The sequence below is a fragment of the Chaetodon trifascialis genome, chromosome 17 (assembly GCF_039877785.1).
Source record: "Chaetodon trifascialis isolate fChaTrf1 chromosome 17, fChaTrf1.hap1, whole genome shotgun sequence".
Classification (NCBI taxonomy): domain Eukaryota; kingdom Metazoa; phylum Chordata; class Actinopteri; order Chaetodontiformes; family Chaetodontidae; genus Chaetodon; species Chaetodon trifascialis.
Genome location: NC_092072.1, coordinates 11469041 through 11493452, shown reverse-complemented (window position 1 = coordinate 11493452; position 24412 = coordinate 11469041). Strand labels below are relative to the sequence as shown.

The following is a 24412-nucleotide window of genomic DNA, read 5'->3' as shown; positions in this document are numbered from 1 at the left end:
TCCCAAAGCAGGGAACAACAGACGGCGTTTAGAGCTCATTTGGAGACGTCTGCCCGACTTCAATTTGCCGCACCGGCCTGATGTAACCAAAACCCACAGGGAACGAGTCCATCAACATCCTGCTGCAGCACTGAGAGCTGAAATGTTGGAGTTTCCACTGGATTGAACTCCTCAAGACAAGATGATGTTGTAACAGAGCAACTATAGTTCTACTGAGTGCGTAAGTTGAGAAACTCACTTTTCTGGAAAGCAAAAGGTAGTGGAGTTTGCAGTGTGCCACTAGCACGGATAAAAATAAGCGCAATTTCTTGTCAACTAAAACTGAATTCAAACAACAGAAAAAAAAAGCACTTTTGCCAAGTAATTTCCCCCAGAAACCACGATCTAGCAGCAGTCCGGCTTCTCAGCGTCCTGTCTGTCTGATTTTGGGGCTTCCTGAATTCACATATGATCGGAGTGGCAGCCGGGCAAAAACAAAACACCTCTGATGAGCCTCATCAAAGGGAAATATTGCAGCCCGCCTGACGAGAGCACTGAAATATTGATGCCTCGCGCTCTTTATGGCTCTCATTAGGGAGAAGCAGGAGAAAATGGGCCATTCGGGCTCCTGTCGTCCTAACAGTTTCTCTGAGTGTTTGTTTGTGCATCTTTGTGTCTGAACCAAAGACTGTGTGACTGAGCATGAGGACATGTTTACATGTGCACAGAGAACATGCTGCTGCTGTGGTGGGTGGGCACATGAGGGAATATAAATAAAAGTGAAAGTGCCGTTTCTGTTCTAGAGGATGGGAAACATAGCCTGATGATGCTATAATGACTAATGATCTTGGCTCGCATACATAAAAACCCCACCTACTCCACCTCAAACCAACCAGCCCCCCTCAGCTCCCCAACCCCCGACTGGGACCCAGCCCCGTCTGTCTGTCTGTGGTATGTGGTGTATGTGGCGGGGCTGCAGCAGCTGAGCTGAGCCAGCTATAAAACACCCTCCAACCACCACTGTTATTCTCAGCTCTCTGATTGGCGTGGAGCTGGTTCAGAGCCACCAATCGACAACTTTAACACACATATGTTCACAACAAAAACAACATGAGCAGTGGAAGCTGAGCTGAAGTCAGAGGAAACTCATTCATCTAAGTGAACTTTTCCACTGATTAGATCAGGAGATACTACAATACTGTTCTCATTAATGAGTGGACTCCTACAATGGCTTATTCATCTGGAGAAAATTTTGTGACCCTGTAACAAAACTGGGCCTTCACAAACTGGGGATGATGAATAGCCGTCATTCTTCTCAGGCAATCAGTAATCATATCATTATCGACTAATTAAGCTATTTTTTTGCCCCCAATTACAATAGCCCCTCGCTGCCTTCAAGGAAACGTCCTTTTGAAGGTCAGCCAAGCTCCACTCCAGAGGACTGCCATCAGCATATTGCCGCGCCTCGGGCACGTTTCACCCCAGAAAAAGAAGAAACGCAAAAGGCAAAACACAAACAACGTAAAGACAGAAACCTCAACACAGGCAGATGGATCGAGTGTGATAAAAAACATACACACATGAAAGCAGGGAAGAGGCTGGGCAACAGAAGAAGGAAACTCTAATGATCTCGCAAGCTAATATGCTCCTTTGGATACACACCCCGACACATGAATACACACACGTGCATATGGTTTATCTGTATTGAATCCTTTCATTCATCTTCCTGAGTGTTTGGGTTGAACTGGTCATGTTATAGGAAGAAATGGCAATAATCCACTTGTTCCAGTGTTTCAAATGCATATCATATTTTCTGGTTTCCTTAGTTTTCATGAGAACGGACTGAATATTTTGGGGTTTTAGACTCAAAAACCCACCAAACACAGAACAATGTGCAGCTTTATATCCATAACCTTCCTAGCATCAATAATAGGTTTATTTTTCTTTTTTTTTCTCATTTTCTCTGTGAATTAAAAACACAAAATACGACACCAGTGTGCTCATTGAAAAGGGATATTTCACCATCCTATAAAAAAAACACCTGAACCATCTTAATTAACTCTTACCAGATGTGACGAGATAGCAAATGTAAATGTATTCTAAATTCATCCCTCTATTGGACACAGAGTCGCTGTATTAATTACAGCTTAGTAGGATGACAAAACCTGCATGGCTCAGACACCCAGTGGGGGATTATGGGAAAATCTTTATTGGGGAATCAATTATGCCCAGGGTGAGGATAACATTGTACTCGCATTTATTAAGGGTGAAATATCCATTTTAGCTCTTATTTCTTGTAATCTGAAGTCCCTCCCAAGCTAATCCTTGTAAAATACTAAATAATAATACTTGTTTGGTGGTTTGACAGCAGTTGGAGGTAAGTATCACAGAGAGTTTTAAAGGATTGTCCCTCTATCTACTGTATATCTGACTTTAAATGGAGGGATTTTAAATATGAGCAGAGAATCTTAAGGATATGGCAGGAATCCTCTTAAGATATGGCCATTATCCTGGATCGGAGGATAATGGTGCACACACACACGCACACACACACACACACACACACACACACACACACACACACACACACACACACACACACACACACACACACACACACACACACACACTTTCTGCCAGAGGCCGAGTGATTATAAGCAGATTAAAACAGGCGGGCCACATCAAACAGCATCAAACACACAAGCCCCTCTCTGGGGATTGGTGGGCCTATGTGTGTGTTCACGCATATGTGTGTGTGTGTGTGTGTGTGTGTGTGTTGGTGGCAAGATTAGCATTCAAGGGAAGAGGGGAACCAAAAAGGCCCTATATTAAAAATAATCACATGCAAAGCATTCACACTCATCCTGGATTGAATTTGGCACACGGTTAACACACAAACACACAATTTCTCTCTCTTGGGGAAAGAGGAAGCGTCTGGCAGCCACTCTTCTCACCTTCAATCTCTGTCACTCATCTCTTTAATGATACCCTGCTGAAACTAGCAGCCAAAACACACACACACACACACACACACACACACACACACACACACACACACACACACACACACACACACACACACACACACACACACACACACACACACACACACACACCGCAGACCCTAACCCAGGCAGAACATCACAGAGGTTGTATTGTGCCACCTGCCTCCTCCATGTGTGCCAGTTATTGCTGGGACATCTGCAGGCAGCCAGCAGTATGAAGAGGAACAAAAGACTGGGCTGATGTGAGTCTCTCTCACACACACACACACACACACACACACACACACACACACACACACACACACACACACACACACACACACACACACACACACACACACACACACACACACACACACACACACACACACACACACACGCTGTATGTTGCTGATGGACGATTGTTAAGTCATCCCTCATGGCAGCTGTCCTGAACAAAGAGACACGCCTGAGCACCAACACTGACAAACATGCACACACTTATTGTAGCTCACAGCTGAATGGATCTGAATATATAACATTGAAGGCTTTTTATTGTCCTGCCACTGTCCTCGTGTATAGATGTAGTAAGACACTGACATACACTCAGTCTGCTGTACAGACTGACTGATCACCTAACGTTGAGTTATACACATCTTTTTTCAGTTCAGGTACTCTAGATGCTGGCACACAGGAGTTCATTGTTGTCCATTTCCTGCATATTGCTCAACTGTATCAGCAGTTTTCACCTCTAAGGTAAGCATCAATCTGTCTGATGGCACAAGCTGATAAATATAGAGGCGATGGTGGTTCCTCCTCCTCCATCTACTTCCTGTTTTGCCCAAGCAGCAACCTCCGGGATTGAAAATTTAAACCAATGCAGAGGTGCCAAAAACTGCAGTTCCTTGAGTGGCCACTTGAGGCTGACTCCAAAAGCAAGTCAGTCCCCATAGACCCCCATATTAAAATGCTAATGTACACACAAAACATTAACATGGACTAATACTGGATGTTTGAGGCTGACACTGATATTAATATTTTAACAAAACTGCTAACGATATATCAGACATAACACATAACATAAACCAACAATCTTGATGCGGATCCTTTATATTTGTTTTGGAATTTTTGTACTAAATGACCTCAGACCTAGTTTGGCATTTCTGCACTGACATTTCTTGTTACTTATCAGTCCACATATACACCCATTTATCCGTCTAGCTCGACACAACATATTACCCACAAACACAACTGGCTTTTCTGACTGATAGATGTAAAACTGATGGCTGAATAAACACAAACAGCATCAGAGCTCTGTCTAAGGCTAATTATCAACCTACTGTAAGTATTACAGCATCAGTTCACAGCAAGAGCCGCTCTTGTATGTGGATGAGGTTAGCTCTTTGTGTGTGTGTGTGTGTGTGTGTGTGTGTGATTTAATTTCCTGACCTCGATGCTTTTGTGGCTGGCTGATTCTCTTAGCTGGACACTCAACAATTGATCTCACTCAATAGCTATCTGCTGATGCTGAGGTTTGGAAAATGGACCTGTCCTGGGAGAGTGTGTGTGTGTGTGCGTGTGTGTGTGTGTGTGTGTGTGTGTGTGTGTGTGTGTGTGTGTGTGCGTGTGTGTGTGTGTGTGTGTGTGTGTGTGTAAAGGCAATAGCTGTTATGGGGCAGGCAGGGGGCATTCAAGGCTGCTAGTTGGTTTGGCATTGCCATTAGTTTTATTTATGAATTTTCTCTTCCTTTTTAACTTCACACTTACATCACAATTCAAAAAGTAATAATGAAGTCCTATAAAACCACTTTTGCACAAGGACATTTCAGGTTGACATTAAAAAGATTAAGTGTCATCCAATATTTTCAGCGCACCATACTTGAAAAAGTGCAACACTACAGGACTTTTTCTTGCAGTCAAATGGTCGGAAATAATACTGCTTGTTGTAAAAGAGAAGCCAAGGAAAAACTCTTGTCGACACAAAGGCTTGAGCATTTATTTTAACTATTTTATCTCCAGCCAGTAACGCGCACTAAGCCGATGAAAAGACGAGGGTTTAGCGCAGGAGCACTGGTTTATATTTAGAATGAAAAAGCACAGAGAGTGCAAAATTTAACTTCCTTTTCAGTTACGCTTTGACTTTTGAGGCTTTTTACCTGCCTGACAAGATAAATCAGTCACTCTTTCAAATATTTACAAGTGCATTCAAATCTATTTTTGCACAGAGCCTGAGAGAACAGAGGAGCCTCATGTTGGAAGTCAAGTAGAAAGGCTCTGAGTGCGTGTTTGTTTTAACTGCATCCTGTGACAACCTCGCAGGACAGAACAGGCGTCGCATCTGCGCGTGTTTTTTCTTTTGTAACCAAAGTCAAAGTGGACTACGCACGCAGATAAATCTTCTAAGACACCCTCACCTACTCTCACTCTCATCAGTCCTTTCTTCTGTGTTCGCTCCATCTCCACCCTGTCAATCGCTCCTCACCGTAGCCTAGTAACTGCCCTGACCCAGATTCACTGTCGCCTTCAACCCTTCTGAAACTCCTGTGAGCTACAAATCTGTTTGAGGACTGTCTGTGTCTTCTGCCGCATTGTTCTGTACAGGCGTCTGCTTCTGGACGTCTGAAGGTGAGTCTTTACTGCCCGTCGGGATGAATGTGAACACAAAGGGTTAAGGTCATCCAATAGATGGCTCCTCTGCACTCCTTGAGACTTCAAAGGCTCCGTCTTAGGGTAGCCATGGTTACGTTGGGAGCTGCGCTGTTGTTTGGGTGTGTGTATTCTGATTGCCTGCTGTCACGTCTGATTTGACGCACAGCGAGGGAGGCCATTACAGGACTACAGAAGGGGACGTGGAAGAAAAGTCATGAAGCTGCACAACCTTGTAGGGGATTAATGTCCCCAAGTGGAAACAAGGAAGGAGGCTACAAAGGGATAGAAAAAAAAGTTTCCCTACCCATTGAAAAAGCTGGAAACTTCCCTTTACATCAATACATGAACCAGAAAAGAGCAGCAATACTACCCTTACATCCTTCATCCTCCAGCTTAAAAAGTCAGTGGAGCGTGGACTAACCCTGCAGCTTTACTCAAAAACTTGCTAAGTCGTGTTTAGCGAAGCTAACGGCTGCTGGCTGTGGCTTCGTACCTGATGGACAGATATGAGAGTGGTACTGATCTTCTGATCAGAATCTCAGCAAGAAAGCAAATAATGGTATTTCCCCAAATGTCAAACTAAAGCTTTAAAAGAGGTGGAAATGAGCACCGGCGCTGTGGTTTCTGAGTGACTGTGTGGATGTTACAGATGTGGAGACGCTTAAAATGAAGGGAGGTATCGAGACGTGAAATCTTCAGCAGCACATGATGGATGCTTTTCAGCTGGAGCACAGAAATGCAGAAAACAAATTATATCAATCCATCACCAGTTCTTACCTTGCTCATGTGAAACTCCAGGCGTCTCATGTACCTCTCAATGGTTTTGATTTGCTGCAGAAAGACAGAGACAGCGCAATCATTCGCCGGCGCCTTTGAGAACACGGGTGCGTTTCGTTTAAAGCTGCAAACGTAATGATTTCTATGTCCATACTGCAGGATATAATGAGTGCACGCCTGAGCTTACACGTCAAAAAATGTGATCCTTAATGATCATTAAATGACTGTCACAAGCTGGCAAAATGTTTAGCGAAGTGGCATGTGTTATTTCTACATGCAAAATATCTCACAGCTTATCCCCCTCAAGCTGTCTTCTCCTGTCCCATCACATATTTTCTCTCGCTTTCATCCTTTTTCCTGCATTATTCCTCAATCCCATCAGCCACTCACTCCTTTCTCCCTCCTTTTTTCTCACTTTAGTCACTTTTTTCTCCCTCCTTCAGCTCTTTTTTTTTTTTTTAACATCAAAGATTCCCCCTCAACACACATCAAACTTGGAGCGGTTGTTACAGTAGACCCTCCCCTCCATCAGCTCACCTTGTCAAGATCGTACAGCACTCCCTGGAGAGAGAAAACACGCACGCACACGCACACACACACACAGTTAGTACAGACAGACAGCACAGCAGAGGCTTCTTAAATAACACAAAGCAGACTGCAGTTGTCTGAAATCAAAAGAAAGATCCTGTTAAACACCCTTTCCAGTGGCAGCCTTGACTCTCTGTGTGTATATATGTGTATGACTGTGTGCATCGTAATGAATCAAAATGTGTTTGCCATGTGGGTTCATGATTTGTAATGTGGTATCGCTACGATAAAAAAATAAAACAGATCTGAAAAGTGATCTCAGCTGCCAAAACTTTTGCTGTTGCTGCTTTCATACAGATATTTATGAGTTATGATGAAAAGCTAAACAAACATGATGGAACCAAGAGTGATTTAGAGGAACATTATTAAATGTTTGCTTCTGGCACTTTGACATTTTTGGCAATCCACCTATTTGCTTTCCTTGCTCTTACCGCTGTTTCCAGTCATTATGCTAAGCTAAGCTAAGCTAACTGTCTCCTTGCTGTAACAGAATATTTACAGCACAGACATGAGAGTGTTTCTCTTGGCAAGAAATCGAGTAGGCATATTTCCTAAACTGTCAAACTATTCCTTTAAAATGTGGGTGAGGCAGGACTGAAGCACTGCTTGTATGTAAACTGATGTGTAGCTCCTCACCAGCCGAGAGTTCCTCTTCATGTCCTTCATCAGAGATGTGAGTTTGTCCAACTCTGTTTGATGGACTTCAAGATACTCACTGTGGGACAAAAATCGAAAAACACAAGATGAAACTTTGTTGATCTCTGTGGGGGAAACATGACGGCTGCACCAGTAATAACATTCAGCAACACATGCACACCACAAGTAAATAGTACTGTATGTACATAATGTACTGTAAACACATTGGTATAAACATTTATATAAGTATATGCAGCAGGAAATGGGCTGTAAATGTACACATTAAAGGGAATGCTAACATTTATGAACTGACCGATGTCTCACTAACGTAAAAATAAATGATTACTCTGGATCATTTGATGAGTTTGTGCACAGAAATTCTCATTGCCTGACTGAGTGACGTGTGTATACACAGTAAGAGTACATCAGTACGTGGGTTACTCACTCCAGGCCTTGTTTGAGTGCATTATAAACTTCCTCCAGTCTTTTGGGCTGTGGCTCTCTGGAGCTGCTGCCTCCTTTGTGTCCTGACAGGTGGGGCTTCTTTGGCTTGGACTGAGGCTTCTTCTGCACTGCCGAGTTCCCCATGAATGAGTTACACCTACACACACACGGACACACACACCCCCACACCCAAACATCAGTCACTGCAGTAGAGGGGACCCTGTGCAGGAACTTTCTTTTCTGTATCTGTGTGTGAGCCCACACAGAAGTCGTGGAAGAAAGACGCTTCTTAAAACTGCAGAACTTGCCTGAGAATCATCAAGTTTTTAAGTTTTCGTTGGAATCAAAGTAATCCAGCGAGAGTTGTCTTTACATCCATGAGTGCACTGCAAACAGGAACGTCTAGCAGCTAATTCAGCATGCTTTAATTGTGCCAGTTTGTTAAAATGTAAACAAATGGAGGCAAATAAGAAGTGGCCCATGTTGAAGCCCGCAGCTAACTGACTCTGCGTAACTGACCTTGTTTACATCCCCAAAGCCCCCAAAATTAAAACTGTAAATCTCTGCTTCAGAGTAACTCACACAGACGTAACACCACATCTCATATTTAATATTCAACATGGGAATTCCACAGTCCGCAGATGACCAGGCCTGCAGCTGCCTATAATAATGTAGCCTTAGATGAGATTTCTGTATTATTTTACAGCATCCTGAGCACGCCCTTGAGCCAGCACAGCACGGATTCATCTCATCTGCCTGATGGAGAGGGCTCGTCGAGTGTGTTCACGCCAAGATAACTCAGTCACACGGGAGTGACACATTTAGCCTGCATGTTATTCAAATACTGTCAGTAAAACCCCGTCAAACGTGCAAAAACCCACAACATGACCTCAGCGGTGAACCTCTTCATCAATCGCAGGGGTGTGCTAAATCACAACTACGTACACACATGTGTGAATGCATGCAAACATGTGCTTCCCACCCCCCACTTTCTGTGCTTGACCTGTGTAAGGCTGCCATTTATCTTCTGGAGCTCACTCTCACACACACACACACACACACACACACACACACACACACACACACACACACACACACACACACACACACACACACACACACACACACACACACACACACACACACACACACACACACACACACACACACACACACACAGAGGCACAATCACACTCCTGGCAATCAATGACATTCAAGAGTTCTTCACTCTCTTCCCCACAATCCTCCAGCATTTGATCAACAACAGTGTGACTGACTGATGGGGGAATGTGGGTAAAGTTAACCAGAGTTCATCAGTTTTGTATGAAAGGCTGCAACACAGACTCCTTTTATGGTATTATATATGGACCAAAGTGTAGACCTGCAATGAGAATGTATTCTCTGATTATCTTTCAATTCATTAATCAATCATTTGAAATAGAAAACATCAGAAAACAGTGAAAATGCTCATCACAACTTCTCAGTGAGTATGTCTGATTTTGTCCAACACTCCAATACACCACAAAATTCAATTTACCATAATGTAAAAGAAGGGAAAGCAGAAAATTCTAATTTTGGAAAACCTGGAACCAAATTTATGGTATAAATTGAAATTTTTGCAGCTCTCCAAATGTGCAAACTGACATACGCACACATTGACCATTTCTCAATGACGTTTGATGTCCAGGGCTGCAACTAATGATTATTTCCATCATCAATTCATCTGTCAATATTTTCTGCTTAAGCAATTAGTCGAAGAGTCAGAAAGTAGTGAAAAATGCCTGTCATGATTTCTCAGAGCATAAAGTAAAACCTTTCAATAGCTCCTTTGTCAGACCAACAGTGCATAGCCCCAAAACTGTTCAATTTATTATCACATAAAAACAGCTCATTTTCACATTTGAGAAGCTTATCAGTAAACGTTTGGCAATTGGGTTTGATAAATCAGTAAAAACAATCCATAGATCATCAAAACTGTTGATTGAGAACCCCATTAATGATTTCAGCACCATGCCTAAGCCTAATTTCTATGTTCAAATGGAGAAAAAAAGCCCATTTTCCTCCACCGTGCAGCCACCTCACAAGCCTGTCTCTCGTCACATCAACCCATTTTAGGTCACGCTCATCTTACCAGCTCATGCACATTTCAGCTTTTAAAACCATTACAGATTTAGCTGACAAATGACATTTCCCTAGACTTAATGAAACGATCCCAGAGTCATCTCAGCGACGTGGCGACAACCAATTCCAGCGCTCGACAAGTTGCAACGCGCCACGTCTTGCCGCGTGCCAGGGAACGCGCCACAAGTTAAGCGAAGCTGCCACAAATGTAGGGCACCGCTGAATGAGAGCGCTGCGTAGCCTTGGGGTCACGCAAGCTGTAGTGTAGAGGGGTCTCTTGGCCGGGACACACACAGAAACACACATATGCATCGATGCAAACAATTCCATATCTCCTTATAATTGAGAGTTTGCAGCCTTGTGCACAAACTGCAAGGTCTGCAGTATGCATGCATGAGTAAATGCACACAAAACATACACATGGGTACACACATGGAAGGTCTTTGCTCAATAACGCTACCACACACACACACGCACACACACACACTAACACACTCAAGAAGCCATATCTCTGCAGCTTTCCACCTCGCTCATTATCAGAATGGTAACTTGTCAGTCGCTGTCAGTCGCCCACACACCCGAGTCATTCCAACCAATTACACCATTCACTGTCTGAGTGGGGAGGAAAGAGGGGGAACGGTCTTCAAATAGGTTCTCTCAGCAGGGCCAGGGTTGCTGAAGAGGACCGGGCGTCGACAGCCCAAAGTCTAAGATGGCAAGTGATAATTCTGTGAAGTGAGAGGGCTGCGTCGTGTGAGGATGGGAGTGAGAGCCGTCACAGAGGGAGAAACAGATAAAACTCCCACCAATCTCTCACTTCTCAGAACAAACTTCTGCCTATGAATGAAATGAGTATCAGGAAACTGAGTTAGCTGTGTGCTTATGCAACAGAGCGCTGATCAAACCTTCAGAGCTCAGTTCCTTTGCGGGATCTTGAGACTTGCTGTGGCTCGCTGAAGGTTGGCACCAGATTAGCAAGTCAGTAAATTCCTTCTACGTCTGTGAGAGATGTTTTTAGTCAAGGTCTGGTTAAAGTGATGGATTTCTGAATGCTGCTTCAGTAAAATGTCACGAAAGTGGCAAGAAAATACAGGTTTTGCAAATGTTAAATCTGTATTGATGGCAACACTGTAGGGCTCACACTCAAAGACAGACATTTCAAAGCCAAATACTAAGCAAAAAAACTAAAAACTGTTTGCAAGAAGTGAGTTGTTGCCCTTTTCTTAAAACCCGTTCTCTCGGCTAGAACATCACTCTTTTTCATGCGTTTGATATCTCCATAAGAAAAATCACTAATTTTACATCAATTCCACAGGTATGAGCAGCCGTGAATGAATGGCAGTGAAGTTACTATGGTTACTGCTTTCACACATCATCTGAGGACAAGTCACAAATTATGTAAGACTTACCAAAGAAAAGTCTCACTGTTCTTATCCCTGCAGACAGCCGATGTTCATTTTTAACACAATACATGCATAACAGGAAATAATCTAGCATATATCTGGTATAATGGAAAAACTACTTGACACTGAATAATAAAAAAAGAGGGAGTTGCAAGAGCCTCTAAAGTCCCTGCTGAGAGAATAAACTAAAATAACTTCAACAAAGTGAAGAAGTGCACTAGAGGCTGTGTTAAAGTATGTGTACGTTAGCAAAGATCCTAATGGAGGTTTATTAGTTTAAAGGGTTGCACAGATTCCTTTGAGATTTCCGCTTACCGAGAGCGTCGCTCTTGTAGCGTGCTGAATCCGGCGAAGGACTGACTCCGGATTATACCATTGGGTCCTCCAGGGGAGTGGGTGCCGGCCGCCATGATCTCGGGGACGCGGGACGACACACCTGAAGAACACAGACACACAGATCCATCACATTAGGATGCCAAGCGAAGGGTTCGGGGTCAGTAACACATCACGGGTACCACAAAAGCATCTTCTGAACTCAAACCATGTCGCCGGAAAGGTTAACTGGAGTGCAGGGAGCACCGTACCATACAGAACAAAACAGGCACTGTTGGTGAAGCTTTCCAGGTGAGATGTGGACGAGCAGCATTCAGAGCCTGTGCTAACATGCCTCTACTCCTCTGGCCTACATGCCACCACTCAACTGCAAACATACCTCAACTGTAACTGTTTCATGTTTACCGTCCTCAGGCAGGTGTGACAAAACATGAGTCCTGTCACTTTGCCTCAGATGTGGTGTGTGCTCATATTTCCTGTTTTAGGTGGACTCCTCTGAAAATGCAATTCATCAGAGTGTTTAAAGCAGTAGGTGGGGCACAAGAAGAAGCCACTACATGCTTGAGGATTAGACCACAGATCAGGGGTAGCTTTAAAGCCCACTTTTGCCTTCTAGAAATCAAATTTATGTCTTACAAATTCCAGGAACAGCAATTCAGACGGTCCAGTGGCTGAGTTATCTAATCTGCTTCTCCTATAGTTAAGACATCTTTTATCACCGTGTCTATATTTAGCCGCAGCAGCCTGTCAGATTTCAGACCTTCAGACCTTTTTCGAGCAGGAGATGTGGAACGACTCACGTGGGCACTCGGGGAACAAGCTGAAAATAGACGGAGAAGCGTTCACGTACAGCTGTCAGATAATGATGCAGCAGAGATGAAGTGGCCAAAGGGATGAATCCTGGGAGATAAATCACAGCTTCGACGAGCATGTGGAGAATTTGTCCAGATCATGATGCTAATGGCATCAGGATGGCATTTAAACCTAAAGGGCAGTTCAGGGAAAACTGCTTAATGACTGGCAAAGCAGGGATGCACCAATCTGCTGAAGTACTGGGTGCAGTACTGACCTTATTAAGCAGATAAAGTATCTGTCAGACATGACCGATCAACATTAAATACAGCAACCTCTGGACACATGTTACCAATGAGGTTCATGCAGTGGCGGACACAGATTTCAAATGTGGGAAGAAGATCAGCAGATTCTTTGGGCTGAGTTATCAAAATCTGTACTGCAAAATAAATACAAGTTGAATGGATACAGCTCAAGATTAAACACCTCAAATGTGAGGATTCACTATTTTAGACCATCACCTCTGAGTTTAGGACAAAACTAAGCATATTCCCATGGGGTCTGGAAAACTGACATTTCTGACATTTATTAATTGCATAAAGGAAAAAAAAGATGAACCAATTCTAAAATTTTCACACAAAACACCTGCACACTAAAGCCATCCAATCCAAACGCGCCTGAGTCAAACACACGGATGGGAATCCTGAATGGACTTTAGCTCAACTGACCAACACGCTGACCTCAAAGTTAATCGTGCGATGACTGTAAACACTGTAGTGAGGAAGTGGAAGTGTCATTTCTGTCTTTTTAATCTGTATCACTTCACAACCGAGCTGAAGGAAAAGTATGGTGAACACAGGAATGCCTGGAGGAGAGAGACGGATTTGTCAAATCAAATTAAACTCCACCAACAAGCCGAGGAATCAGCCTGTGAAGCCTCAGCATTCGGCTCTCCTCTGTGTCTGCTTCTCTTCCTCACACAAACGAGATAAACCATCCCGCAGCGTTACCAGTTAAACAACTTTGCCAAATGAAGTGACAAGCAAAACACTGCATTTCCTTGGCTGTTTGTGTGTGTCACTGTTTGTTTGTGCTCTGTTCTTTTTTTCCACTGATCCATCTCTTTTTCTGTCTGGAGACAGAACCGGGCTCATTTCATCATACAAATACAAGTATGCGCACACACACACACACACACACGCACGCTCACACACACTTCAGCGCTGCAAGCGATTGAGCAACCTGATACCCCCTCCTTTGACAGCAAACAAAGGCCCGGCACGGGGCCCGAGGAAAGACTAGAGCCTTGTTCTGCGGTGGGGGGACAATAGGTCAGTGAGACTGATACTGTTCAGGCTATTAATAGCAGATAGCTCACTTTAATTCTGAGGACTCTGATGGCTGTGACTCAGTCAAATGAATCACCAGGACCCACGGCTGGATGGATGTTTTGGCTTGGAACAGCACGGTCTGGTTTGATTGTTTAGATGCAGCCCAAACAGTAGAGTGATAATGAAACCTAGTCTAAGAGTCATGTATCAGTTAACTTGCACATATGGCACATTTATGCACACTGGCTTGCTTGTTTTGTGTAATGTTTTGATGAAGCCACTGTATGCTACCTGTATGCTTCAAAGAGCAACAAGGCAAAGTTAGAGGCTAGCTGGAGAAGGTGAAGCTGCATTTAGGAGCGAATGAGCCAGATAATTCCCTCGGGAGTTGGTGGAGACCAAACACAGAGCTAAAACAAAGTGAATACTGAACTTACATTCATCAGGTGGACAGAAATATGACATCATAACACCTTTATTGGTTGATAATATATGTCAGGTACATTTTCAGCTAGTTTAGTTTAGTTGTGGGGCATGTCAGCTCGGAGAAGGAACAGGAAGTGAGGTAGGGCTGGCGTTTGGCCTCAAGCATAAGAGCTGGATGACTTCCAGTAAATTGTTTTGTTTACATGCTCTACATTCTTAGCTGGCTTACTAACGCTAGCCCCCGTGGAGGGTTGGAGGGCAGTGAGGAGAAGACTTGTGTAATGCTGCGTGCAGTCACATTGGCTGAGCTAGCTGTCGATGGTCAATTAATACCTCTAAATACCTCTTTTTTGTTTTTTCTCTCATATATTGAAAAAGGAAGATGAGATGAACGTGTGTGTTTAAAGGCACTGCAGCAAACCCTGGATGACTAATTTCGTTAGCTTTTAATTACAACTCAGAAATTTTTCATTTGGACAAGCGGATAAAATATGATCATATCATCATGATATTATTCTGCTGAAAGGTGTTCGGTAATACTGCATTATCACCATGCTACAGACCTCACAGCGGAGAGGCAAATTGCCTTAATGCTCTGAAGCATTTTGGTCCATTTCAGGATGCTCAGCAGCACAGTTTTTCTGCCTCGCCATGTTTGTCTCTGACTTTCTGACTCACTCTCGTTTAAGAGGAGCAGTGGGTGGCAGATAATAGTACATTTTGTTACCCATTGCTCTCTGGGTAGTCACAGAACAGGCTGGACAATGTTCCCTGCACTTCAGCCATTTCCTGGAGATTTCACGTGAAGCAAAATGATGAAGGATGACCAGATGAGGACATTAAAAATTGTAAACAATTCTACCAGATGGTATAAACTGTTCTGTCCCTTCAATACTCTGCTGTTCCCAAATGGTACATCCAGGTTGTGCTCTTGAAGACTCACAATGCAAACAGGGACAACTGCTTCATATTTACGTCTGAGTTACAGCGTGTTCACTGAAATTCAACGCTGACTGTATGAAATGAACTCAATGTTTGTCCCACATACATTTATCATGGTCTCGCCCACCCACTACTGGATAAATGTGGCACTTTATAAAAAGATAATCTCCTCTCTCCCTCAGAAGTGAAGCCATTACCTGTGTTTTGACATCATCTGCTCATTTTTTGCAAATCAGTCTGATGTAACTTTATTTTTAGTCAATTTGACTAAATGGTTCTCTGTTTCCAGCCTCTCAAATATGAGGATTTGCTGCTTTTAGCCATGCTTTGGTTTACTTTCATTTGAGTTTTAAACTGTTACTGGGACAAAACAAGACAAGAAAAGACAAAAAGACATGTGCAGATGTCATATAGGGCTCTGGATAACTATTTTATAGACTGAAAGATTAATCACAACCATCACATCCATTAGTGTTTTTTTTTTTTCAATGATATTGATCTGTTATTGGTTTAGTGACATATTTGCCATTTAATCAAAATTGCAGACAATAAAGCCTGTTTTTACTCTCTTAATGGGTTTTTGCATTAGACATTTTGGCATGAGTGGTATGCTAACTGTGCACACTCAAGTCCAGGCTTCTAGACTTTCCCAAACCCTTTCCCAGCCTCAGCAAACCCCTACAAAACAAACTCATTTGAATCAGTGTTCCCCGCCTATACAGACACACACACAAACCCTCACAAAGAGTTGAGTTCAACCACTGAATCATAAAAACCTTTCCTCAGCACCTCTTAGTGTCACCGCTCATCTCGTCTAAAGGGGCTTTCAGGATGAGAACAACAATGCCAACTCGCAGTGCGTTCTGGTTTGGTGCCAGCCGTTCCCCATGTTGAATACAGCTGCCACTCAGTCCATTCACTGGCCTTTCTTCTCTGGCGCTCTCACGCTAATAGCCTTAAATGCCCTCGACGAGGTGTGTGAGTGTGTTTCTTTGTGGAATATGGGAGCATTAGATTGATCAGTATGCTGAGCTGCGGGCCTGGACTCTCACACACACACACACACACACACACTCACACGCACACACACACTCACACGCACACATAAACACACACACAGGATAGTGAAGGGGGACTGGCATGAAAGAGCAGGACACCTGATGTAATCTCAATTTGTTATTAGCTCTCCAAGCTCCATGTGCATTAATGCATTAGTCTTACCCGAGTGTCTGTGTGTCTGTGTGTGTGTGTGTGTGTGTGTGTGTGTGTGTGTGTGTGTGTGTGTGTGTGTGTGTGTCTTTTAAGTGCTGGGACGGGTGCGAGGAACAGAGTGGGTAAGTGAATGAGGGACAAGAGAGCATCTGAAGGTAGGACAGGAGGAGGGAAAGGAAGCAGGAAAGGAAGCATCTCGGCAGTGTTCTGGGACTGACGGGGGGGGGGGGGGGGGGGGGGGCTGAGCTAACACTGCTGCAAGTAAAGACGGCTGACCACTATTTGCTGTAGGTAAACTAGAAACTCTTTAAAAAAAAACTTTTTAAAACTCGTCTTAAAACCCACTTTTATTCCTTGGCTTTCAACTCCACGTGAGACTCTACTCCTGTTTTAGTGTCTTATGGTTTGTTTTACTTGTTGTTTTATTGCTTTTAATTGTTCTTAAAAACAATAAAACAATTATTTTAGTGTTTATTCCTGTTTTATTTTATTTATCTTATTCCACTATTATTGTTTTGTCTATAAATTGTACAGCACTTTGTTTCAACTCTGGTTGTTTTTAAAGTGCTATATAAATAAAGTTGAAGTTGAAGTAGAATTGAAAATGATGTCAGGTATTTTTACTTCACCGCTATTGTGCCGTTTCTTCTTTACTATCTCTTTTCGTGGAACAGAGCTGGAGGAAATCTTTAAATTGGAAAGCAACATGAAAGGATCTTTAAATGTAGTTTTCAAAAACAGATTCAAAGTCCCGTTTGCGTGACTATTCATGACGGATGTCATATTTTGGAGGCAAGAGAGAGAATAAAGAAGCAGCAGGTCGATTAACACAATTGACCGCCATTCTCCGTTGGCTGAATGGAGGCAATTTTCCAAGGACGTTGCATTATGCTCTGCATGCGTGGAGAGCCTCCTGTGAAGACTGGACAGACAGCAGCACTGTCACATAATTTCCCTCTCTCTCCAGCCTTTTAAATCCTCCATTCATGCTTGGAGCTTTGTATTCAGGTGACTCACATTTGAACCGATTTTTCCAAACATTTCTCCCACGGAGGTCATCTCCTGCCCTCTCCTCAATGGCACTACGATTCACTTTCTTCCTCATTTATCTCTGTGGTTTGTTCTATTCTCCTCACTGCTTCCTACTATCATCCTGAACTTGCTCCTGACACATTTTCATACAGATCTATATGGAATGTAAAAGATGTTGAAGACTTTTGATGAAATATGCCGATGACGTGAATCCAGGTTCACGAAGTTTGCAGCGATTAAAAAAAGAGAGGCTGATGAGGAGAAACAGACAAGTTGGAAGATTTTTTAGGTGTTAAGACAAGGAAAATATGGAATACGCCTGTAATATTTTGTATGTTGGGTGTATGTAAACAAACATGCATCTGCAAATTCTTCACACTAATAATCACATCAGTTATTCTGAGCCTCTCGTCTGCTGCACAAAACACACACTCATAGTCTTGCCCAAAGTCACAAACAGCTACCCGCACATTAACACACACACACACACACACACACGCACACACATTTAACTCAGAGAGAGACTGTGGGTGTGTGTGCCCATTTCCGAATGTGCATGAGTGTGTATTTATGTGCAAAACCCAGCGTCAGGGTGCCGTGCATGTTAACAACAGGAGCCTAATTCTTAATGCCTGTATAAATTAGCCTCACCATGGCAACAGCAGACAAAATGGGATGAAATGTGTTACGTAAAACAACGGTTATGAGCCAACTGCCAAGAAGTAGGACACACGCCCTCGTGCTACAGGGCCGAGGCTTTTAAAGCACCAATCCTTCATTTGGAAAAAGGGGGTTTTTATACTCAGATCTTTTACAGATGCTGCGTTAAATGTGTCCATGGCTTCATCAAAAGCATTGCTTTAGCTGCTTCTCATTGTGCTTCCTTTCTAATTTTATTTCTTTGTATTTAATGTGGTGGGAAGCGAAGATAAAAATAGGCAGAAATTAAAGAATAAAGCAGCCAGGAGATGATGAGAAGTTCTCCAGACAAAGTGTATGAAAAAGATGCAGCAACCTGGTTTTCAAGACACAAACAATCGAGCTTCTGTTGAAACAGAAGAAATCCAAGAGATTACAGTGATGATGATGTGCTGTCTGCATCTGACTGGAAATGGACTGACATGTTTGAACACACCCTGCAGGTTGCAAGCGTGTGCCTGAAAGCAGCTCAGTGATTCTGCCTGCTCCATGTTTGTGTGAACTGGTTCAGTGAGGAGGGTAACCGCTGGTGCAGCTCCAAACTGGGCTAAAACTGGCTGCAAGCTGCCGCTCCTGAGCCAAAACACACAAGATTGTTTCTGTCTGTTTTTTTCTTTTCTCGTAATCCTAAATTTAAAACACGAGTGCGAGAAACCTGACAGAGCTTGTTTTAGTTTTACTCAAGCACATCAGCTTGTTGTGAATGTCTCAACCACAGTGAAAATGAAGCTCAGCCGCACTTTGTCTGCTTAGCATTAAACTACAAAATGAGTGCATGTCAATGAAAAGCTCCCTTAAATATTCTCTAAGATTTCATGCATGCATAAAGTGCATAAGATTAATTATGAGATGTAAAGCAGCATGTTTTAATCCCGCTTTCATCACGTGTCCCATTAACCTGTTGACCATTTTGGAAAGAACATGTCTTAAATCCAAAATCCCCTGCAGGTAAAGTGTGTGACACTGACAAATCTGCCTGCAGAACACACACAGGCGCATAATCACAAGCACAGTTATGTTTATGAAAGGTGACACCGGAGCGGTGCACATGCAAATGTGACTCTACACACTTAGACAGCAGAGAGACATGATATTGCTTCTTAACCAAATTTAGGATTTGGCCATTTATAGCTACGTTTACGAGGCAAAATGACTCCAGGAAAAGACAGCTGATTATCCTCGATGCTGAGGAAAAGTTTCTTCTGAGGACGCAGCACTAAAAGACTTCACAGGGGTGCTGAAAGGACAAGGAAATGGAAAGGAAGGGAATGGTTTTAGGGTGACAGTGCTGAGGAGAAATATTACAACGTGGTGTGACGTGGTGACAAAAACGCCTTTAATAATATGGATGATTCACAGAAGAGTCAGCTCAGTGCTCTGTGACGACTCACTGCCAGCAACACACTTTGACCGAAAAGGGATCAAACCTGGAGAAAGTTTGCCATACATTCACATCATGTGAGACAGTTAGAGCCAGAATTCTCCCTCAATAGTTAGTAGAGATGAAGATGGAGGTAGAAGGAGAGTGGACTTACAGACTTACAGTCATCAGGGGGACAAAAACAAATTAATGCCAATGCTGCTCCTTATTAGCTGGATGTGTAAATCGGCCACATTTTGCTAACAAGCTCACTAAATCAGCTTAAAAGGTAATATGTCAGATGCTGTGTTTAAAGCTTTTTTTGCTGCCCTCTGATGGCCATTAGGAAGTTAGACAAAGACAAAAAAGGTATATGTATATGTGAACTTCATACATGTGCACTTACATCCAGGAAACAACCTCCTCAAATCACCTGATTTCTAAACTAATCTTCCTCCAGCATTCAAAACGTATCTATCCACGCCCACACAGAGGAAGATGTTGTAAATAACTCGACCTGATGACAGTCAGGAATTCACCAAAAGCTTTGAACCTGAGAACAGAGACCCTGTTATGGCTGTAGCCACCTCTACTCCGTCACCTGTAGGATGATGGATAACATTCTTACACTCTGACTAAAGAGTCCATCACAGACAAAACACACAAAGGAAACAATGGCCCCTACAGCAATTTCTACACGTCCTGTGTGATGCAGGTATGCAGCGATGACATCTCAGGTACAAAAAGAATCAATGCTTGGTCAATAGTCATTTCTGCTGTCGTGAACAATGGCTCTTTATGACAGTCATTGTGAGTGGCCACAGTGGTGGAAAACAGTGAAGTATCTGATAAACAGTTTCACAGGTTGCATCACGTGATCCCAAACAAACATAAGAAGTGACGACTACAGCGCACTGCTACATTTACAGATATGAAGATTCATCAGGAGAAACTAGTCAAGACAAACGTATAAAAGGGAACAGTTTGATATATTTGTCAAAAGTTAGAGGAGTGGATCGATGCCACTCTCACATCTGGCTGCCATGCTGTTGTTCCGACGGTCAATTATTCTGATTGCCTGAGTTATTTTTCCCTAACCATTGAACTAAAACCAAGCAACAAAGATCAATGAGTCTGAGGGACACTGGGTGGGTTTCTTTAGACGTTTTTCACATCATGGTGGTTTTGGAATAATGGGCCATCAAAACAATGGGCCATCCCTGATGTCTGTACTGTAATGAAGCTACCACCAAGAGCTGCTAGCTTAGTTTAGCATAAAGATTGAAGATAGAGCCAGACAAGCTGTTTCCCCTCTATCATGAGGACATAAAATTTGCCTACCAGCAGCTCAACAAAATGTGTTTTCTCATGTTTAACCCCCCTTTTTCCACCACTTGTACTAAGCTATGCTCATCATGTGCTACCATCAGTCTAAATAAAATAAGTACATTTCCCCAAATTACAGCTTGAAAGAACTATTTTCTGTTCATTTGTTCTTCACCCTGTCCATCAGGACCTTTTCTGACAAGAAATAATCAAGCTGCCTGAAATCCTGACCCAAATCAGACTCCTCTGATCTCAGACATCCCCCCACAGCGAATGACTGACTGAGAAACAACCAAAGCTTTATCAGGTCAACATTAAACTAGTCTAGACTCTATGGACTATAAATAATTTTAACCAGAATCAGCTGACGGTCACGTCAGTCATCTGATGTGTTTGCAGAAGAGACATGACTGCTGTGTTAGTGCCAAAGTGTGGGAATCGAACAGACTCTGTGCTCTGTGTGTGTGAAAGGAGGCCAGTGCCAGCTCCATCACATGAAAGCCGAGACAGGTCAGAGATGCTGCCAACAAGCTGCAGAAATACACACACAAACATGAAAATCTGACATTTAAATTTCAAATATGGCTTTTAGAGGGCAGATACTGAAGCTTTTTTAGGTTTGTGTCACAACCCAGCGTGCGTGTAAGTATTGCTCCACATATCGTTATGTTGTAATTATAGCCACTCTTAATTCAAATAACATGTCATCAGTGTCCTTGTGAGGCTGCGCATGCTGGAAAAATTAAGGCCAGGATATGCAATGTCATTTAAATATACAGATGTATGTTGTCATGTGTGAGAACTGTAAGCTACACCAGTAAATACACAATCCAGATTAATGGACTCAAAGATTAATTTTATATTAGACAGCCCAGTAGAAAGCAGCAGCAGCGGCGGCAGAGAGACAGGCGCTTAAGTCACAAGCACATGATGTGCAACTTGCTGACTTAAGTGTCCACATAATGACAACAAAAGTCATTAAATGCTGCAGCCAAGTGAAGAAGCACATCAACACCAGCAACACTGATGGAGCTGCACAGCCGCTACATCGCCAAGATGATCCACTCAGTATCAATACCGCTTTGCGGGGATTATAAACAAACAGTACAACAATAAAAACATATTAAACAGACGCACCGAACACAGCCTGCAAACCGAGTGCACTGAGGTTCAGGTTTCAGTTCGTATTGAAGGCATGTAGAAGGGCATGTTCTCATGTGGACCCGTCGAAATGATCGCTGCATTTTTGGCTGCAGGGATTTCCAGGAGATCCCACCTCTCCAACGCCTTTGCTGCAGAGCTTGTATCGGCTCAAATGCTACATTAGCTGCAACTAGAATAGCACACCCGAAACTCCAACTGGGTAGCCTGTCGGTTGACTTGCATTATGGGTAATGTAAGTATCAGCTTTTAACAAGGAATAAAAATACATGGAATAAAGAAAACGATCTGTGAAGTCCACTTTTAGCTCTGAAAATCATGTTTTTGCTGATTCCCTTTGGTTTAACTTCTGACTTCCATGCAGTGATGTACATGTGTACTCCAGGACCACAAGTACAAACATGCTCTATTCAGCTGTTTGCTGTACATGCAGATGAGCGACATCATCAGCACAGTAAGGTCAAGAAAATTAACATTTTCCTCCATCAAACGTCTTCCAGCTGCACTGGGAATAGATGTAGAAAATGACACCAACAAAGTGGGAAATGAGCCTTGAACTGCATCAACCCTCACCATAAGCTGTCTAACTGTTAGCATACTTTAGGCTCTACTTTGTTACGCTGAAATAATAACACACTTTATTTGTATAACACCGTTCATACAGGAATTGCAGCTCAAGGTGCTTTAAAGAAAGAAATCGCATGCTCTCATGTCTATATAAAGCACTCACTTGGTAGTGCTTTATATAGACATGAGAGAATGGACATAAAAACAGATGATCTAGGTTGCCCCAGAGGCCACTGTAAGTCTTTATTCACTTAGAGTAGAATAAGGGTGAAAATTTAAATATCCTGAATGTTACAGGAAGCCAGTGCAGAGCAGCTAGAACTGGACTAATGTGCTCTCTCCTCTTGGCTCTGGTTAATAGTTTTGAATGAGCTGAAGTCTCTCAGTGGCTTTTTTCAGGAGGCCAGTAAATAATGCGTTACAGTAATCAAGTTGGCTTGAAATAAAGGCATGAATCAGTTTTTCAGCATCACTTTAGCTGTTTCTAAACCCTTGTTGATGCCCTCTTATCTCCATCCCTCCACTCTTTTCCTCTCTTTTCATTGCATATTGCTCTGATACACATCTGACTGACATCTTACTAACTCCCTTGCATTTGTGCCAGCATGAGAGCCAGTTTCCCACTTGCTCTGCCTCTTTGATTTGTCCATTTTGTGCGACCCCGATTGAATGTGACCACCTATGCTGCAGCGCTGGAATGCAGTCAGCACACAAACAGGACTTTGCCGGTTGTTTCAGCACAATTGTTATTTTTAGCAGCAAAAGAAAACATTCTTTTCACTGATAGCTGCTACTGTGATAATACAAGCTCTGAGCGTTGTACGGCCAACCATGGGAAACCAGCCAGCTATTGTGGCCATTCATAACTGGAAGGTGGCAGGACTTCGAGGTGCACTCCTGGGCTTCAGGGCTCAGCTGTATAATGACAGAACTAAAGAAAAAACGACATGGCTGTTTATTTCTGAGAGATTTAAAAGGTTTAAAGGGCACAAAATGTGTGGGAAAAAAAGCGCACTAATGAGCATCTCTGAATTCAGAAAACAGCAATTTATGCTACAATTGTACACGACTGTCAAAAGCAGGCAAATAACGCACTTTGGCCTCCATCCATGGCAAACGTGCTTCATGTCTTTTGTTCCTAATGCTTTCTGGTTGTATTGCCGGTGCCACAAATGCACACGCTCCCTCACCGCCGATACATTAACCACTGTGGGTGTCATTTACAAACAGAAGTCACGGTGGATTTCTGTCCCACTCGCTCCTCCAGCAGCCCTGACGAAGCCATTACCACAATGTTAACAACAGAATAACAATTTACTGAGCGGCTGAGCAAAAAGAAAAAACACGCGAGAGGAGAAAAAGGCTGCAGCAAGAGAGGAAAATTACAGAAAAAGGACACATCCACATGGTGCTGAAATGAGCTCTCCCTAGCAGAGAAATACACCGGAGGGGACAATTGTTCCCCCTCTCCCTAAACTGTGGTTTCACAGTTAAATATTTCAACTAACTGCGGAGATTATCATGCTGTTTGGGGTAAAGACTCAGCAGGGAGTGGCGCACGGAGGAAATATGAAGTGAATTTTGAAGCTCTGCCACATCGGCTCCTACGAGGCATTAAACTTGAAATTAAAAAGTCTATACATCAAAGTC

The 24412-nt window shown here is 43.0% G+C and overlaps 1 protein-coding gene across 4 annotated transcripts in view; it reads right to left on the bottom strand.

Moving 5' to 3' along the window:
• ripor2 (RHO family interacting cell polarization regulator 2) overlaps positions 1 to 24412 on the bottom strand; it is a 65330-nt gene that overhangs the window by 12223 nt on the left and 28695 nt on the right. For 3 of the 4 annotated variants that reach the window (XM_070984607.1, XM_070984606.1, XM_070984608.1), the window contains exons 2-6: positions 11897 to 12017; positions 8059 to 8214; positions 7614 to 7692; positions 6927 to 6950; positions 6390 to 6443 (exon numbers count right to left, since the gene is read on the bottom strand). In XM_070984607.1, the coding sequence (XP_070840708.1) occupies positions 6390 to 6443; positions 6927 to 6950; positions 7614 to 7692; positions 8059 to 8214; positions 11897 to 12017 (434 nt within the window). Of the gene's footprint in view, positions 1 to 6389; positions 6444 to 6926; positions 6951 to 7613; positions 7693 to 8058; positions 8215 to 11896; positions 12018 to 12170; positions 12200 to 24412 lie in introns of those variants that run through there. The other variant, XM_070984609.1, reaches the window with a different exon arrangement.